The sequence below is a fragment of the Rosa chinensis genome, chromosome 6 (assembly GCF_002994745.2).
Source record: "Rosa chinensis cultivar Old Blush chromosome 6, RchiOBHm-V2, whole genome shotgun sequence".
NCBI lineage: Eukaryota > Viridiplantae > Streptophyta > Magnoliopsida > Rosales > Rosaceae > Rosa > Rosa chinensis.
The window spans coordinates 5,181,747-5,199,323 of record NC_037093.1 but is presented as its reverse complement, the minus strand read 5'-3'; the positions used below and the strand labels follow the sequence as shown (position 1 = coordinate 5,199,323).

Sequence of the window (17,577 nt, the reverse complement as noted above, 5' to 3'; positions counted from 1 at the left end):
TTAGGGTCAACTACCATAAATGGTTGCTGTTGATACGTTACTGGCTGATATGGTTGTGGTGGTGGCATTGGTGTATAAATCTGTTGGAAACCATGTGCATAAGGTGTATAAGCAGTTGGGGGCACATGAGTGGTAGTAGTTGCATAGGTGGGATGCACATTGCCAAAGAAGGAAGCAGATTTTAGGTCAAATAATGGGGAAGAACAAATGGTAAAGTTTGTGGTGGTGAATTGGTAAAATTTATTGGTGTGTAAGAATAAGGGCCAATATAAGTCATAGTAAAGGAATTTGTGCCAATAGTTGGTCCAAGTTGATAATTGTATTGTGGCTTAGCAAAGTTAAATTGATGGCTACTTGATGCAAAATAAGGACTAGCAAAATAATTGAATTGTTGAGTTCCAAAATTGGAATGTTGGTGATACTGAATTTGTGGTTGGCACATTATTTCGCATCCCACTAAAACTAGATTCACCATTTCAATCCTTCCACAACTAATAGAATTTGACACTAAAGCACTAACAACACTAGATACTAAGGTTTCGGTGACATTTAATTCAGTATAAACATTCATAACCTCAGTGGTAAAATCACTAGCATAGCCTGAAAATCACATTCTTATCAGATAAGTTTAGTGGAAGACTGTAAAGAGGTTCAGGAATGCTACCCCTTGATGAAGCACTAGCTATAGAGGTCATGGCTCTTGTTGAGGATGCTGAAGCCCCCATCACTGCAAGAATTGGTGAACCAAAAGTAGGGGGGATGAGATCTGAACTTCAAAAGTAAGGAATCCAGCTTATCAGCAGCTGCTGCAGAGTTGTGCCTTATAGAACGTATCAGTACGAAATGAGTTAAAGGACTCTTGGTATGTATTGAGAGTGGCCTGGAGAGCACCAGTTTTTGCAGTGATCTCATCCATGTGGACTTGTAGATCAAACTCAACATTAGTGAGCTCAACTGAAGCATGTGGAAGAGCTCCACCGCCTCCACCACCCTTTTGTTTCACCATTGCCCTCAAAATCAAGAACTCTGATAATAGTTGATATGAGCCTAAACCATAATAGAGAAATGAAAATTAAGAAAAAGAGAAATAGCAAACTTCATAGATAGATGGCTGTCGAATTACAAATGAAACCTAATATACTCATTCTAGGAGTAGGAGGATTGTGGCACTTGTCAACAATCAAGAGTTACATTAAATAAACCCTAATGTTGTAATAACCTAACTGGAAGCTTACATGTGCAATGTATGTGCACGACAGAAAGAAAACCCAATTGATAAAATGAAATGATGCGTATTTCCCTTAGTGCAAAACCATTCCTGAACTCTTTAAATTAACCATATTGAGAATCATAACAGAATAATGGGGGAGCGTTAGGCAAGTTTCTGCATGTGGATAAGGCAAGTGTTGATGTTGAAGTTTGTTAAGGTTTGGATTGATCTCTCTTCCCGAGTTTGGAGCAAGTTGCCATACATGCTTTTTTCTTCTTTGCTTGATTTGGTATATGAGACAGTGGTGGTGATATCTGCCTTAAATGTGAGGTATTAGAACATGGTGTTTCGGTTATGGAACTTCTCGATATACCACGCCAAGATTTAAGGTGGTCCCTCTGTTTGATTTCTCTCCTAGTTGATCTAGGACTGTTGGTGTTTTTGCCTTAGCGCGAACATTGGGGGTGGCAGATTTTTGTTTGTACAGCTAAAAAGTAAAACCTCTAGGGTTAGCTTGCTTAGATGTCTAGCGTTTATTAGGGTATTTCGGGCTACAATCCCTACAGTTGTGAACCCTAATACTTTGCTAATCTAATTTCAACAACTGACATCTTCTTCTCCGCTAAAGTGGTGACGACAATGCTTGCGGGTTCTCAGCGAGTGACGTTAGAGAATGTATGGTTGATGTAGATCGGGTCAAAGCGGGATTGCTTGGATTTAGGCCAAAAAGAAAATTCTTCGGCTCTGACCCAAGATGCTTTCATGGATCTGGTTTGGTCCCTACCGGATGAGGTTTCTCCTCATCTTGAGATTACAGTTTCATGGTCCAATTCTTTTTCCTTGGTTTGTAAGGAAGATTGTTTTAGTCTTTGAACCCAATTTTGGCCTATTGAGTGCCCTATTTGTTGCATCTTCAATTGTCTCATGTTGTTGTGGTCATTTTTCTGGTATCAAGAATTAGGTGTACATACCTCCATATGGAGGATTTCCTATAAGTAAAATTGAAGAATTAGGTATACATACCTCCACCAAGCATAAGTAACACCCTCTTAGCGGGCCCACAAGTCATAGTGGGACCCAACCACGATATGCATTCCATAGCCCGACATCCAAGCTACCCCATGGTAGTCTGAAGCGGCCAAGACCTCGACAGAAAGCCACATTCCCGGCCTTGCCAAGATGTCTCCATAATAGCCATTGAAGACTAGAAAGGGGACTTCTTGTCCCACATTGCAAAAATGTGAAGGAAGGAGCCTCTCTTTCCTATAAAAGGAGACTCCTTCGCATTTCCTCAACATCCCATTACATACTGTAATACATTTGGGCTGCAAGGCCCAAACTCATATAGTGCAAGCTTAAAGTGGATGTAGTCTCCTCCAAAGCGGGAGACGAACCATTATATATCCTCTCTCTCTCTCTCTGGCCCCCCCCCCCTCTTTCTCTAACATTAACGAGATCCTTCAATCAACGTTAAAACTTAAAACTAGGGATGGGCGAAAAAGACCATAAACTCGAAAAATCGACTCAAACCGATTGATTTAGTCCAATTAGGTGCAGGTGTTCATCTGAATTTTAATATTTCTATCCAGTTTGATCAAAACCAGATTTTTTTTTTTTTTTTTTATATCTGGTTTTCAGTCTGATGTAGGTATATAAGAAATCTCGATGGTGTTGTAGAGAAAAAAGATTGGGGAGAATACTTAGATGTTTTCATTGATAATGGGGGCCTTTTTATATAGAAGATTACATGTACAATATCTTTGAGTACAAGGAAACCTAATCAAACATTGATTAGGATATCTAGAAGATTCTGCCCTATTACAACTGAAATAAGTAATCATGTTTGGGCCAAATATACATAATTCGGGCTTCCTTCAACACTCTCCCTTGTGCCGTCCAAATATCGGTGCTCCTCACGTCGCCTCGTCAAAAATCTTGCCAAGTAACAAAAACCCAGTGGGACAGAATAACCTCGGTCAAAGAAGAAAAAGAATACAACACACCATTGATATTCGAGATCAAAACATGTAGACATCTCCCCCAGATATTTGTGTCTCCTCTTGATGACTACAATCATGGGAGTTCGGATAACTTCTGTAGACCTATACTTTTCACATGTTTCTTGAAAGTGGATTTAGGCAAGGACTTAGTAAATAAGCCTGTCACATTGTCCTCAGATCGAACTTGGTTTACTTTGATCTTGAGGAGAGTTTGTTGTTGTTGATTGTAGAAGAACTTAGGCGATATATGCTTGGTGTTGTCACCACTAATGTAGCCTTGCTTCATTTTCCAATGCAAAGCCACATTATCCTTATAAATGCTCATAGACTCATCTGTGGTAGACTTCAAACCATAAGTGCTTCGAATATGCATAATTATGGATCTCAACCATATATATTTACGAACTGCTTCGAATATGCGTAATTATGTAGCGACAAGGGTCTGTTTTGTAGCCCTTTAAGATATCGCGGTTGGTGAATACACAACTAGTTCGAGAACGACTTTTATACGGGTCAGAGAGATACTCGACATCAGCAAAACCTTCCAAAACATCATTTGATATTTGGTGAGGCGTAGGGGATGCTGGCTAGCTATACATGCGGTAGCAGCGCTCTCGATGCATAGTGGGTCCGAATTCATCATGTCATCCTTCATTTTCTCTCTATAGGGATAGAACAAGCCCGTATCTATCGTACCCCTTAAGTAACGAAATATATTCTTTACACCAGTCCAATGGCGTTGCGTTGGCGCAGAGCTATATCTAGCTAACAAGTTCATAGCAAATGAGATGTCTGGTCTTGTGCATTGTGCTAAGTACAATAATGCGTCTATTGCACTTAGATAGAGCACTTCTACCTCTAACATGTCTTCATCATCATTCTTGGGATGAAATAGATATTTTTAAGGTCAAGACTATGGACGACCATGAGAATGCTAACGAGCTTGACTTTATATTCATTAAAGCGCCTTGGCATCATTTGTATAAGCTGGTTGGTGAATCAGCATACCATATACACGGTGCTCAATTTCAAACTGAGACAAAACTATGTTCTCCCAAGATCCATTATCTCAAATTTGGATTTCAAATGTTCAGCGGTTTCCCTTAACTCATCAAGAGTTCCAATGATATTCATGTCATCAACGTAAACCGTGACAATAACAAATTAGGAACTTGTCTTCTTAATGAAAACGCATGGGCATAGTTCATTATTTACATATCTCTTTTCAATCAAGTAGTCACTTAGACGGTTATACCATATATGTGCAGATTGTTTCAGTCCATATAGTGAGCCTTTCCAACCTTATTGCTAACGCGCTCCGTGGTCTAGAGTCACTTGACTTGGGTAGCTAAAGTCCATCAGGGACTTTCATGTATATTTCCGTATCTAGATCCCCATAAAGATACGTTGTGACCACATCTATAAGTTGCATGTTCAGTTTTTTAGAAACTACCAAACTGATAAGGTAGTAGAACATAACAAAGTCCATTATGGGAGAATATGTCTCCTCGTAGTCGATTCTAGGGCGTTGTGAGAAATCTTATGCCACGAAGCGAGTCTACAAAATCGTTTTTCTCATCACTCTTTCTAACGAAGACCCATTTATGTCAACATGTTTTGTATTAGGAGATGTCGGCATCACTGACCCGAAAACCTTCCTATTAGTTAGTGAATCAAGTTCAGCCTGGATCACATCTTTCCATTTGGGCCAATTTTCTCTACTTTGACATTCATCTACGGAGCGTGGTTCGATGTCATAAGACATAATAATTTCTCGCGCAACAGAATACACGAATACATCCATCAATGATGATGGAGTTTCTATCCCACGTCTCATGACACTAGTGTAGTTTACAGAGATCTCTATATTCTCAGGAGTAGGTTCTGACGTTGAGACGTCCCCCAACAATAACTATAATCCGAAACATTCTCATACTTTTCCGGGAAGACAAGTTACAATAGTACAAGGTCCAATGAGCAGGACCAATTGTGACAAATGTGGCGGTCATTAGCTGCATACACACAGCGGATGGCGGGGCCCCAATCACCAAACTCTCAAATAGAGCGAGAAAACATCATAGCTAAGCGAACCACCCAAATGAATCTTCAACATCCACTATGAGAAACCAACGAAGACAAGCAAGTCCAGGTGAGAGCCTATCACTATCTTCTAGTTTGAAGAGCAGACAGTACGCTAACCTCACGATAATCCATTCCTCATTGATGCCGTACTCGACAAGTGGATAATGGGCAGAGTAGGTAAACAACGGATCAACGGTCAATATCATATTGAGATCTCGGCGATCTCATATGAGCGACAATTTCATCAATGGATAAATAATCACAAAAAGCGCACGAAAGAATGAATTGACTTAAGTACCTATTCTCTATCAGAGAAAATTTACAAAAAGTTGCATATGGAAGGCTCTTCTAGCTCATAGTCCATGCTTCATGCGCCGCTTTAGCCTTCCACAAAAGATGAGCTAGAAGAGCCTATCTTCCCCAAATCAAGGTCCTTTCGACTTTAGGCTTGTATCACCGCTAGCTACTCAAATTACAACTAAAGCACCCAAAAATAAGAACTACCATCTCCTGGACCATCCTATCAACCAACTAGTGGACTGCTAGTGCAATAAAACCACCAGAGCCACCATCCAATAGCCCCGACCCTATCGAGGAGTCGCCGCACCCAACACACAAATTGCCATAAAACATTGAACCAACAACCAATCCCATTGAATTAGAACTCTTACCTCATTCGAAGCCAATCCCAAACGCAAGAAGAATCTTACAAGGACGAACAACTCCACTCTGATATTGCATGCAAGCCACCATAGGAGATCAGACTGCACCAACCACCAAGAACCCAAGCGGATAAACCTTGAGCACTCAAATAACTTGTTCAAAAGAAAAAAGGACCATCGGTGGGTTTGATGTAACATGCAAACCATCATACTAACAACATACACACAACAAGAGATTCAGAGTATCGACGTGCACTTGCACCAACATGAATGGACGACTGATATAACATCAAGTGCATTTTTTTTTTGTTATTAAGAAAAAGTTAACTATAAATATCAAAGACTGAAATCACCTAATAAGTGCCGAGTCACTTGCACTGCCCGTGCATACAAGAATTTTCGCATATAAACTAAGAAAAAAACCCAAAATCCGAATGCCCGAATAAAAGCCCGTTTCAAAGTAAAAAAAAAAAAGTATGGTGCACCATCACGAAACCGAGTAACGCTAAAATCAAAAGCAAATTCGGGAAAGCTGTTGAAGTTCCACCAGGCGCTAGAAATTGACAGAGAATCCCGACGCCAACTCGCCATTGAAGGTGGGGAGTTAGCCACACAAGACGGCAAGGAAGGAAGGGAGAGAGCATGGCTGAAACCTAGCAGAGAATTGATTGATTGATATGTAGTTATCCCTGTTACCTGAATTTTATTTCATAGGTACTATTACTTTATGGCATCTCCAACAGACTACTTATTTCAAAATAAATTTAATATTTAGCTAATTTTAGGCTAAAATTCTACTCCAGCAGAATACCTAAACAAAAGTTAAATTTAGTTTTTGCTAAATTCTCTAGCTATATTTAGCTAGGATGAGAGAAAATTTAACTAAAACCTAAATTTAACTTGAGATTTAAGTATTCTGCTGGAACATAACTCAATAGTTAATTAGTTATATTTCACTTTTAGCTATTTTTAGCTATGAATATAAGTATCACTGTGGGAGATGCTCTTAGTAGGTTATTACTGTGAAAGAATAACAAAGACAAACTAAATAAGAGGACTCGATGACCAATATAGCTGGTGGGCAGTTGATAGATCTAACATCGGCTATACTGCAAATGAAAACCTCAACAGCTCAACTTTTCACGCAATATGCATATAATACAGTATGCACATAAAACTAGTTCCAGAATCGTTTGAATAATAAGACTTCAAGAAACATAAAAACTTTGCGACATGAAACATGTTATCGAGGTCCCTTACTGGCATAAAACCAATGAATGTAACAAGCCAATTTGGCGTTAAGGATTGACCGTCAGTTATTCCTCCTTGCCATCTTTCCCTTCACCACCTTTCAAGAACCGCAAGAACCAGTATGCAGAAGATTTTGGGTGCCGGGAGAGCCCATTCTTGTAGTCAATGTAAACCAAACCAAAGCGCTTGGTATAGCCTTGAGCCCACTCAAAGTTATCCAGTAATGACCATGCAAAGTATCCCCTCACATCTGCTCCATCCCTGTCCAGAAAAGAAAAGAAAAAGAAAAAAAAAAAGAAAAAAGAACAGTAGTTCTTCATCACCTTTATGCTTATCATACATAAAATATGAGTGCAGATGCCATCTGTCTTCTCCCATTTTCTTCCTTGCCCTAATAAGTTAACGACTGATTTTGCGAAGAGATTCATGCCCATCTCTAAAAATGATGTTATTTGGAGTTCTTAAATGTTTTGCACACCCTCAAAGGGAGGGGGCTTTCCAGTTACAAACCTACCTTCCCTTTATGCAACTCATTTAATTTGACAGTACTCTACCAATGATGGAACATGACAAGAATGATACCACATTCAGATATTGTAAAATTAATGCTCCCACATACCAGTCTACCACATTCAGATAGCACATGACAAGAATGATCTATTTACCATTTTACATGAAAACTCAATGAAAATGCAGTCGAGCTACCTCATTGCATTGCCGACCGCTGCAAGGTATCTCTTAAAATAACTAACTCTCAGTTTGTCATCTAGTATTTCATGAAGTGGGGAGGAGTCATTATCCTCATCATCCATACCTGTAATAGGTTTCAGAAAAAAAGGAAAGGATCAGCTTGTTACCATCTAAAGGCCCTCCGACAAAGGTGCACAAAGTGATTTTCGAGATCAGTAGCCAGAAATACTTTAAACCTTCTAATTACATTGTCGATACCATGGCAGAAGGTTCTATAGTAGCAAATCCTTATCCAAAGTTTATTACTATTAATTTTTTTGTTTAGGGAGTGACTATTAATGAAACTATCCCTTGGATGAAAAATCATATTACATTGGAATAATATAATGGTTTTTTCTTCTCCTTATCTTAGGAATGTATAAGTTCATACCATTCTCAGTAATATATATCGGTGGACTATTGTATTTCTGTGCTATGTAATTCAGGACCTTGTGGATGCCCCAGGGAACAACATAAAGCCATTCTGATGCTGCCTGCCAAGCAGAACCTTTTAGTAGACTGGACAAGGTATAAGATAACTATGTGCTCACAATAATTGTGATGTGTGAAGATGGAGTTCATACCTTCTCGCCAATAATCTCACCTCCTTCCCATTTATCTGATGATAAAGAAAGAACATTTAAATAAAGATAGCAAGAGACTTTTGTTATGAAAATCAATGATGAAGTAGTTGGAGAAATTACCGATCCTCTCCAGCTCTTGTGCTTTATAAAAATCACCCTCCTCAGGGCTGTTTTTTACATGAGCAATAAATCTTGATGTATAGTGATTCAGACCAACAAAGTCCAACGAGTTCTTGAGCAAATCCTTATCTTCCTCTGAAAATATGGGAAGCCGATCTCCAAGTCGTTCACGCATAACTTTGGGATATTCTCCAGAATATATTGGATCTAAGTACCTGCATTCGGAAATAGTTGAGGTGGATCCCTAAACAATACAAACAGGAGAGAAAACGATTTAAATTCATCTAACAAACTGCCTGAGTTGGCACTGGGAGCTGAATTATAGAAATCTGTCAAAAGAAACCCAGTGCAATACGATTACTTTCCCTTTGGAAGTGCTACTCATGTTTTGTATTTTTAAGCAAAGTTTTCATAAATAGGATCTAAATACAATGTTGTTTCAATTAATAAGATTTCCATCATACCAGAAGGCAGCAAGACGGATTACAATTCAAGTTTCAATCTGTGGGGAATCTGGGATAGATGGTACTAATAGTGTGATGCTTGAGTGCATAACAAATGATGAATATGTCTAAAAATATAAACATTCTCTTATCAATTATGATGGGCCTTATGCTCAAGTAATTCATTTATCATGGTCCTAATATTGTTGATAAAATAACTTGCACCGACAACTTTTGAAGCTGCTAGTCCCACCAATGTAGGAAAAATGAAGCTCATTCAAGTGCTTCATCAAAAATTTGAATTTGTCGTATCTACTTTCACCTTAGGTAGGCTTAAATCAAGCCCATTTGAGTGTTCATATCAGTAGCAGACTAGCAGGAATGTGCGCGCCTGTGTGTGTGTGGGGAGAGAGAGAGAGAGAGAGTTGCATTTTTGTTACAACTTTTTTTTGGAATTAGTATAATCCCAATATATACAATATTCTATACTTCAGTAATTAAATAGAGTAATACCCTGAAATGTTAGCATATTTTTTTTCGTTTTTATCACCACCCCACCCACCCATCCCTGATGTCAGTGAGATTCGAACCCATGACCTCCACGGTGTTGGTTAGGCTGGCTAACCAACAGGCCACAGTTCACGACAATTTTGGCAGATTCAAAACAATACAATTAGATGGGCCAATAAAATGAGGACTTTCTTGTGAGACCTATTTTTCAATCACATTTCTGCAAATCAACTGTTAGATGTTTAGAGATTCATGTGTAGATCATTTATACAATTTGTCAACCAAATGGAAAATTGTTAAGGCATTCATAATCGTAATTTATCATATATAAACATAAACTGTTCAAAATTGACAGATTTAGTTTGTCCATTGATTTAATCTAGTTCTGTACCTTAATGATTAGCAATTTGGAAAAAAGTTTTCAGAAGTGATCTACTCATACATACATAAACATCTAACGGTTGATCTGCGGTAATGTAAACGAGAAGTGAGTCTCCTAAACCACTGACTAGAAAGTCCTCACTTTAGTGGTGCTCATTAAAAGCTCTCCCACAATTAGATAGTATTAGTTCTTTATTTTATCATAGTTAGGGAACAAGTAAATACCATCCAATCTGAAAATCTAGGCGCCTTGCTGCAGCAATTTTGTCTTCAATTTTATCTGAATTAGCCTCTGCCCATTCACAGTCTACTGTCAACCCTACTTGTCCACCTTGCTTGTCCTGAAAGGACACAGATAGCAGCAAGAGTTGGAACAAAATAAAATTGTATATAAATCTAATTAACAAAATGATTCCTAATTTAACAAATAAAGAGACTTTTGAAAAACATAGGAACAGCGGGATAGCACAAACCAGTCACTGCTCACTAGTAAGGCTCTTGGCAATAATTACATAGTTTCAGCCAACTCATTAGATAACAACCATGGGACTCAACATATGTTAGCACAACTCACACAACACCACTTAAATGCCCAATGTCATCATCAAAACTCACTATCAGATCCCTGAGAACCTTTCAGTATCAACATGTGTTGCAATCTTCCCGAACCTGCATGTTAGTACATAGTTGACTGAGACACCATCTGTTCCGACCTAGTGACAGAGTCACCAACCTTGGCATCATTCCCAACAGGGACTGGACACTAAAGAGGCTCCTTGTAATTCCTTGTACTAGCAACTGAACCCAAGCTTTTCGCAGGTGGTGAATTTAGTAGGTATGTGTTTATATTTGCACTTCCATTTATGTTTTTGTTGGCTTGTAATGGTGTATCATGTTATAGAGAGTTTTGGGTAAATAAAGATCTGGTGGATCATGTGACCCCAAAAAGGGGCCTCGGTATAGATAGAGAAATAGATAGATATATATCTAGACCAACTCAGTACGTACCAATGTGGGACTCACGATCACAATACACACAACTTGGGCTGCAACAACAAATCACTTACAGATTGGCTTGAGAGAAGAGGAATTGTTTTTGTGTGGGAGGAACCATATGGTTCTTTTATTGTAATCTTCAGTGTATCTGGATTCATCATTTTCACTCAGGGACGTAGGTCAATCAATTTGGGTTAGTCAACCACATTAAGTCTTGAGTTGTTGAGATTGTTGTCTTCTGGTTCAGTTTTCTAAATTTTAGCGGCTATCCTGGCCGTGTTACAGAATTTCTACGAACCGCCTCACCCAAAAACCAAAAAGAAGAGAGAAGACACAAGTAATTGAACAGTATACCTTATACTTGCTTCGGTATATGGAAACAGCAGCAGCATGGGCCAACAGTTGATGGTGCGCAACCAAATATGGTTCTGTAGATGCATGTTCATGTCTTCCGGGAGCAAATATCCCGAAACCGTAACCGTTGACGGAAGTTTGAAGAGGCTCATTAATTGTGATCCAGTGCTTTACTCTATCGCCAAAACTTGCAAAGCAGGTGTCTGCATAGGCTGAGAAGTATTTTCTGCATTTTCAGAAAATGTGAATTGATTGTTTATATGATGGAATATCTGAACAATATAATGAAAATTTAAATCTTGCGAGAAAGCATAATGAAGAATTATATGGACAGTTAGTAGTTACTATACAATCCTGAAGCTTTTGTTGTAAACCATTATTCAATCCCCCTGCCATTTAATGTGTGTGCTGATAACAAAGGAGATGACTGCTGTATTTTCTATGATTTCAGATACTGCGGCGTTTAGTCCCAAAGAGAACCTCTCCTTTCCTTCCTATCTTAGGCTATATTTTTCCTCATAACCTACAACGAGTGTCATATTTCATCTTCCCCTTCTCCTAGCACTACCCTCTAATCTATATTGATGATTGATTTAAGTCATTCTTTCTAATTGGCCTAAACATTGCAGTTCTTCCTCCCATATTTTATCTCCAAGGGGTGCTAAATCCTAAGTTTGCTGTGATCGGCCAATATGTGAAGTTGAAAACACAAATAAGCACAGCACACCAAGAGAAACAACCACAAAGATACGAGCACAAGAACACAGAATTTAAGGTGGTTCAGCAAAACTTTTGCCTACGTCCACGAGGCAGAAAAACAGTCTTCCACTATATTTATAATGGGTACACAATCATAGCAAGCCTCAAACAGACTTGATGAACAACCAGAAAGAATAAGAAAACAAGGACTCTGTCTTTTCTTCCTATCTCCCTCTCCTTCGCCCTCTCTCACTCTTTAACTCTGAGAATGGAAAACACTTTGCTCTCTGTCTCTGTGATGCAAAACCAAGGCATAAGGATATCAGCTTTCTTCACCTGATTAGGAAACCTACTCCTATTGGTGGTAGGCAATTATGCCTTCTCTTTCTCTGTAATCAACAAGGATTATCCTACATCAATAAGGATTTTCCTTCCTTATTGGAACTCCATTCATCAGTAGGAATCCAAAACCTACTGGGTAAACAATTCTCATACTCTAAGACAACTGTCTTAGGAAAGACTCATGGGCTGGAAACCCAACAAATTTCCCCTTTGACTTTTGTATATGATCTATTAAGAATAAGCCCCTATCTCCAATCTCTCCCTCTATGGATGATTGAGCCTAGATATCAAATTTTGCTTTTCACTTTTTGGAACTTTCTGACTTTTGATTTTGTCACCTTCATACTCCTTTTGTTATAATTATATTCCATGTAGTCAGATGCAAATCAATTAATTAATCTTAGAGCCTTTTTCCCTATTATATCCCTGGTTAACTCATGCCCCTATGATAAGCTCGCTGCAAATATATAAAGATTATCTGAAGACATAATTCTCTCTAGATCTCTCAATATGTCTGCACAGTATATAAATGATGTCCATTGTTCATTTCCCTGGTGTAAGTCCAGATGCAAATCAATTAATCTTAAAGCCTTTTTCCCTATTATATCCCCGGTTACCTGATGCCCCTATGATAAGCTCGCTGCAAATCTATAAAGATTATCTGAAGACATAATTCTCTCTAGATCTCTCCATAGCGCAGTATATAAATGATGTACATTGTTCATTTCCCTGGTGTAAGTCCATATAGTTTTTCCAATGACATTGTTCAGCTTGTATCATAGGGACTACTCAAAAAACATAGCGTAGTGTAAATCACAATGTCTTTCCTCAAGTATGTTACATGAGGGATGGCAGAATATAAAATTCACTATATGGAAAACTGATAGGTAGGCCGCAAATCTACGAGTGCACGGAGAAACCTAAAAAACTCCTACCTTTGTCCCTAGCGTCACCCTACCACCTAGACAACTAGAGAAACCAGAAGCTTCTGATCTCCTCTAAAAGCAGTAAGGAAAGGTAAACAGTTTTAGCTTTCTGGTTCAATATTCAACTTGAAGTGTGTCTAGAATGAGAAAAGTCCTCCTTTAATAGATATTGAAGGTAAACAGAAAGAAACATTTGTCCTTCAAATAATGCTAATTCATTGACTATAGTCTCTAGAACTTGAATTGAAATTCTAAGAGTCACCTTATTAAAGCCAAAAAAAAAAAAATTTCTATTTCTAGCATCCTTTCCTATTCTGTAGCTCCATAAAGTATTCAGCCATGCACTCTGTAGACATAAATGTTCAACCATAAAATGAATAAAGCTGTAGCTACTAGCTACTATACACAAAAAGGAGACAATAATGCTTCAAACTGTCTATAAGCTTGAGAATATTGACAAGTTAAATGTAGCAAATTATTTTTTTCAACAGAAATTTTTTTTTTCACATCTATGAATATTATTTAATATCAGGATATTTGCATAAATAAAATTTATTAGAAATTTTAACTAATTGACAATATTGTACTTACACAATCTGCTTGTTTAACCACCCTCCCATACTTTCATGAAGGTACAATGGTAGATCCCAATGGTACAGCGTTACATAAGGCTGAATGCCTGCAAGAATAAATTGCTGAATAGAGATCATTGATGCAACTAGAAGGAAATCAGTATAAAAAGCTTCATACCTTTTTCCAGGAGAGCATTAATGACATTGTTGTAGTAAGCAATCCCATCTTCATTGACTTTGGTTCCTAGACCATCTGCAAACAGAAACATAAGATACACTGTCATCAAGTTAAGCTAAGCCAAGAGAAACATGAAAAATGCCCAGCCGCTTAAAAATTAGTTAAAATTATTTTCTTAGGGATTTCCACTTAGAATATCTACACTGTAATCTCAATATGTTTTCAATACTTTAGACAACTCTGAAATGTTGCGCAGCAACTATGCTGTAGTTGTCTATAAGGAACCAACCATCAAATTTCTGTAGAAAAGTCAATGCAAGTTGTAAATTGGATAAGGATACTTTAACTTAGAAGATAATAGTCACCATTAAGCTGAAGATCTAATCAGTAACTTTTCCACTAACCACTCTCACAATACAAATTGGTTGACTCTGTTATTTCCCACAATCTCTAAAACTTACTATGTAGACAAATTTTATGTAACTCAAATAGCTTCCATTATATTTAAAATTTAGCGATGAGTTCCCAAATGCAGGGGTGTCAGGAAAACCTATACATAGATAAACACATTATAATCACTTTTTCATAGCTAGGGCATGTACTAATTCCTCTAGTCGTGGGACTATGGATTTAGAGGGAACTTGAGAGATCAGGAAGTATCTGTATCACCTTGGTAGGAGAATGATTCTTTATCATCACATTAGTGAGGCATGTGATGGAGAACCTTTCAACTTCTCATTTCATTCTCTCCTCTGTAACAGGGAAAGCTATAGTTCCTCTCAACATAAAGGCGTTAGCTTGGATATTGTTCATGGAAACGTTAATACTTGACATTGTTCAAAGGAGAGGACCTGCTATATGCCTTTTACCTCATGGCCTTCATGGGTGTTTAATGTGTAAAGATGGAACTGAGTGCATGAACCATTTGTATTTACAATGTCAAGTTGCAGTAGCTCTATCGAAAAAGGGTTTTGCCTAGTCTAATCTGACTTAGGATCCATTGAATTCTGTGTTGGATATAGCTACAAGTTTATTGTAGGAAATAGAGGAGCTAAGTTTTTGTAGGGAAGGGTTCAATTTTGCACACCTCTATGGGCATCTGTTTCCTCATAATGCAGAAATATTTCACTCCAAGCTATTCTTTATAATTGGAGTGCTGCTGCGGATTAACTCTTTTTTAGTTTTACCTTTTTGTTGTTTGGTGCTATTTTGAGATGTAGACTAGAAGATGGCTATCAAATTCAGTGGACACTTTGCTTAATCTTTTAATAACAGTATGTTTCTAATAGAAAAGATGTCAAGAAAAGTCCAATGACTAGATCAAAGCTATTCTACAAAGAAAATTATAGCAATAAATTAATAATATAACAAAAAGAAACCTGTTTTTTATTTTTAAAAAAAAGAAAACATTGAACCATACAGAATACAGAGTTAATTATCAAACTCTTTTTACCCTTAGCAAGAACTGCATTAAAGGTATTAGGGCACATACCAGGGAAGATTCGAGACCATGATATGGAAAACCGATAAGCATCAAATCCCAACTTGGCAATGAGATCAACATCTTCCTGTGTAGCATTAAATGGTTTGTGATGCATGTTAAGTAGATGGCATGAACTGAAATTCCAGCTTTGAGTAACTCTATGATCAAAATGAAGGAATAGACAACTGCAAAGAATCTAATCATGTATTTAAAATATATATATATATATATATATATTTAAACAAAAATTACTACTAACAGATTAGGCTAGCACAAAGCAACTATACCGGTCTTCATCCTTCGCATTCCACTTAATAGGAAAAAAGAAGACACAGAAAACTAGTAAATGCCTTGCAATTCCAACACTGGAAAGACGGCATCAGGGCAAAAGACCAAAAAGAAAAGAAGTGATGTAACCATGGGTAAATTGATTATTACTAACCTTATACCGATGATATTGATCCACAGCAATGTCACCATTGCTTCCATCAATGATCTTGCCTAATGTATCAAGAAATACATGTAAGTTCCATAACAAAAAAATAAAAAATAAAAAATAACAAAAACAAAAACAAAAGCAAAGGAAAGAAAAAGAAAAGAACAAAATAAAAACATGTATAAAAATATCATCAAAAGATTTGACAGCATCAAGCTAGATGCTGGTCCCCGGAAGAGACTGTCATAAGCTTGATGAATAGAAGGTACCTTTAGTGTGTGTAAAAGCATCCCAGATACTAGGACCCCTGCCGCCGTCCTTGCAGGCTCCTTCAACCTACAAACAAACAAGCAGACTAAGTTTATAGACAGCAAGCTTTTTGAAATTCACAATAGCGGGTTGATGTCTTAGACTACTGAAAGAGAGAGAGAAAAACCAAATACTTTTTTTCCAGTTACTTTGTTTGCAAATATGACTGAAGAAAACATAACGCATTGTTATCGGCCTATCTCTATTACAAATTCCAAGCTTTTCGTTTTAAAAATTATCAACCTGATTACATGAGTAAGCCAGCAGGAGCTTTATTTTATTTATGTTTTCATATTTATTAGCTAATACATGAAACAAACTAAAGGTGGGTATTTCAGATGCAGTCGGATGCTATTTTGTCAAGGCCAAAGAAATTGTTGGTCTGGATCAAATTTAGATTTTTTCTTGATTTTTATTTTCTTTATTATTATCCTGGCACACAGGACAACAAAATTGATTCGAGTCCTTTGACACACATAACATTACATCCAGAAGCACACAATAATCAAGCTTTCGTCCAAATGAGACAACCCTTCACTGAGGCACAAAATAATCCCCAAAACCACAACATCATATAATATGAATCAAAACAGGTACAGACAAAGAGAAATAAAAAAAAAAAAACAGTTCAGTGACAAATTGCACAGAACCACTCAATTGTAGCAGAGCAATAGCATAACAGAAGAAACCGAGAAAAGAAAAGGGAAACGAGGACTGATGCAATTTTCTCTTCTGCAACAAATTGATGATAAAAAGTAACAGAGTTCGTAGTATAACCGTGATCAAGGAAACGAGGACTGATGCAAATGAATTTGATGCGAGGGTCAAATTGTGCAATAAGTGAATGCGATTTTCTGTTTTACGGGGGATCTGGAATGTAATCCATGCAGAAAGATGAACAGCTGACCTGATAGGCGGAAGTGGCAACGCCAAAGACAAAGTTAGGAGGGAATGCACTGCGAGAGACTTCATCTGCCTGTTCATATTCCTTTAAGAACTCCATCTTAGCCATTTCTACGTACAGTAGCTAAGGAAGGAGGCAAGGCCTTGCTTTTTAGAAGGCCTGTATTCGTCAATGTGTTGGTTGGGGTGGGGTATCGATCTACTCTCTGGGTCCAAATGTTCGCTCATTAGTAATGATGGCGGTTAGGGGCTTCCCTACCCTCCTTTAGTCCTTTCAAACAAAAAGGACCACAATTCTATTATTTCCCAAAAACAAAAAAAAACTTTTAAAAACCCAATTTTTTTTTTTTTTTAGAAGAAGATAAAATCCAATTCTTTTAAAAACAATAATGATTACAATTTTTAAC

The 17,577-nt window shown here is 37.6% G+C and overlaps 1 protein-coding gene and 1 long non-coding RNA gene across 3 annotated transcripts; both read right to left on the bottom strand.

Moving 5' to 3' along the window:
• Nucleotides 1–383: 383 nt before the first annotated feature.
• On the bottom strand, nucleotides 384–1,542 carry LOC121050258. Its single transcript, XR_005802496.1, has 2 exons — nucleotides 1,236–1,542; nucleotides 384–1,047 (listed from the first exon to the last, which is right to left on the bottom strand). It is a non-coding gene; the product is annotated as an uncharacterized LOC121050258 (long non-coding RNA).
• A 5,487-nt stretch (nucleotides 1,543–7,029) lies between these two features.
• On the bottom strand, nucleotides 7,030–17,379 carry LOC112173114 (beta-glucosidase 42). Of its 2 annotated transcripts, none has more exons than XM_040508896.1 (13): nucleotides 17,175–17,379; nucleotides 16,228–16,294; nucleotides 15,965–16,023; nucleotides 15,532–15,607; nucleotides 14,040–14,138; nucleotides 13,881–13,968; nucleotides 11,323–11,548; nucleotides 10,198–10,313; nucleotides 8,639–8,853; nucleotides 8,519–8,553; nucleotides 8,326–8,428; nucleotides 7,911–8,019; nucleotides 7,030–7,466 (listed from the first exon to the last, which is right to left on the bottom strand). In XM_040508896.1, exons 1-13 carry the CDS (start codon nucleotides 17,277–17,279, stop codon nucleotides 7,271–7,273), a joined length of 1,494 nt encoding a protein of 497 aa, XP_040364830.1. In that variant the 5' UTR covers nucleotides 17,280–17,379; the 3' UTR covers nucleotides 7,030–7,270. The 2 variants fall into 2 exon arrangements, with proteins under 2 accessions (XP_040364830.1, XP_024166436.1); XM_024310668.2 differs by having other exon boundaries at nucleotides 14,040–14,114; nucleotides 17,175–17,378.
• Between the last annotated feature and the right edge of the window lie 198 nt (nucleotides 17,380–17,577).

What these genes read in the sequence shown, in the direction of transcription:
- LOC112173114 (XM_040508896.1), bottom strand. Translation starts at nt 17,279, where the DNA reads ATGGCTAAGATGGAGTTCTTAAAGGAATATGAACAGGCAGATGAAGTC. An exon ending in ATCAATATCATCGGTATAAG is followed by an intron (nt 15,608 to 15,964) that starts GTTAGTAATAAT and finishes AATGCTACACAG; the next exon opens with GAAGATGTTGATCTCATTGC. An exon ending in GTGAGATTATTGGCGAGAAG is followed by an intron (nt 8,429 to 8,518) that starts GTATGAACTCCA and finishes TCTGCTTGGCAG; the next exon opens with GCAGCATCAGAATGGCTTTA.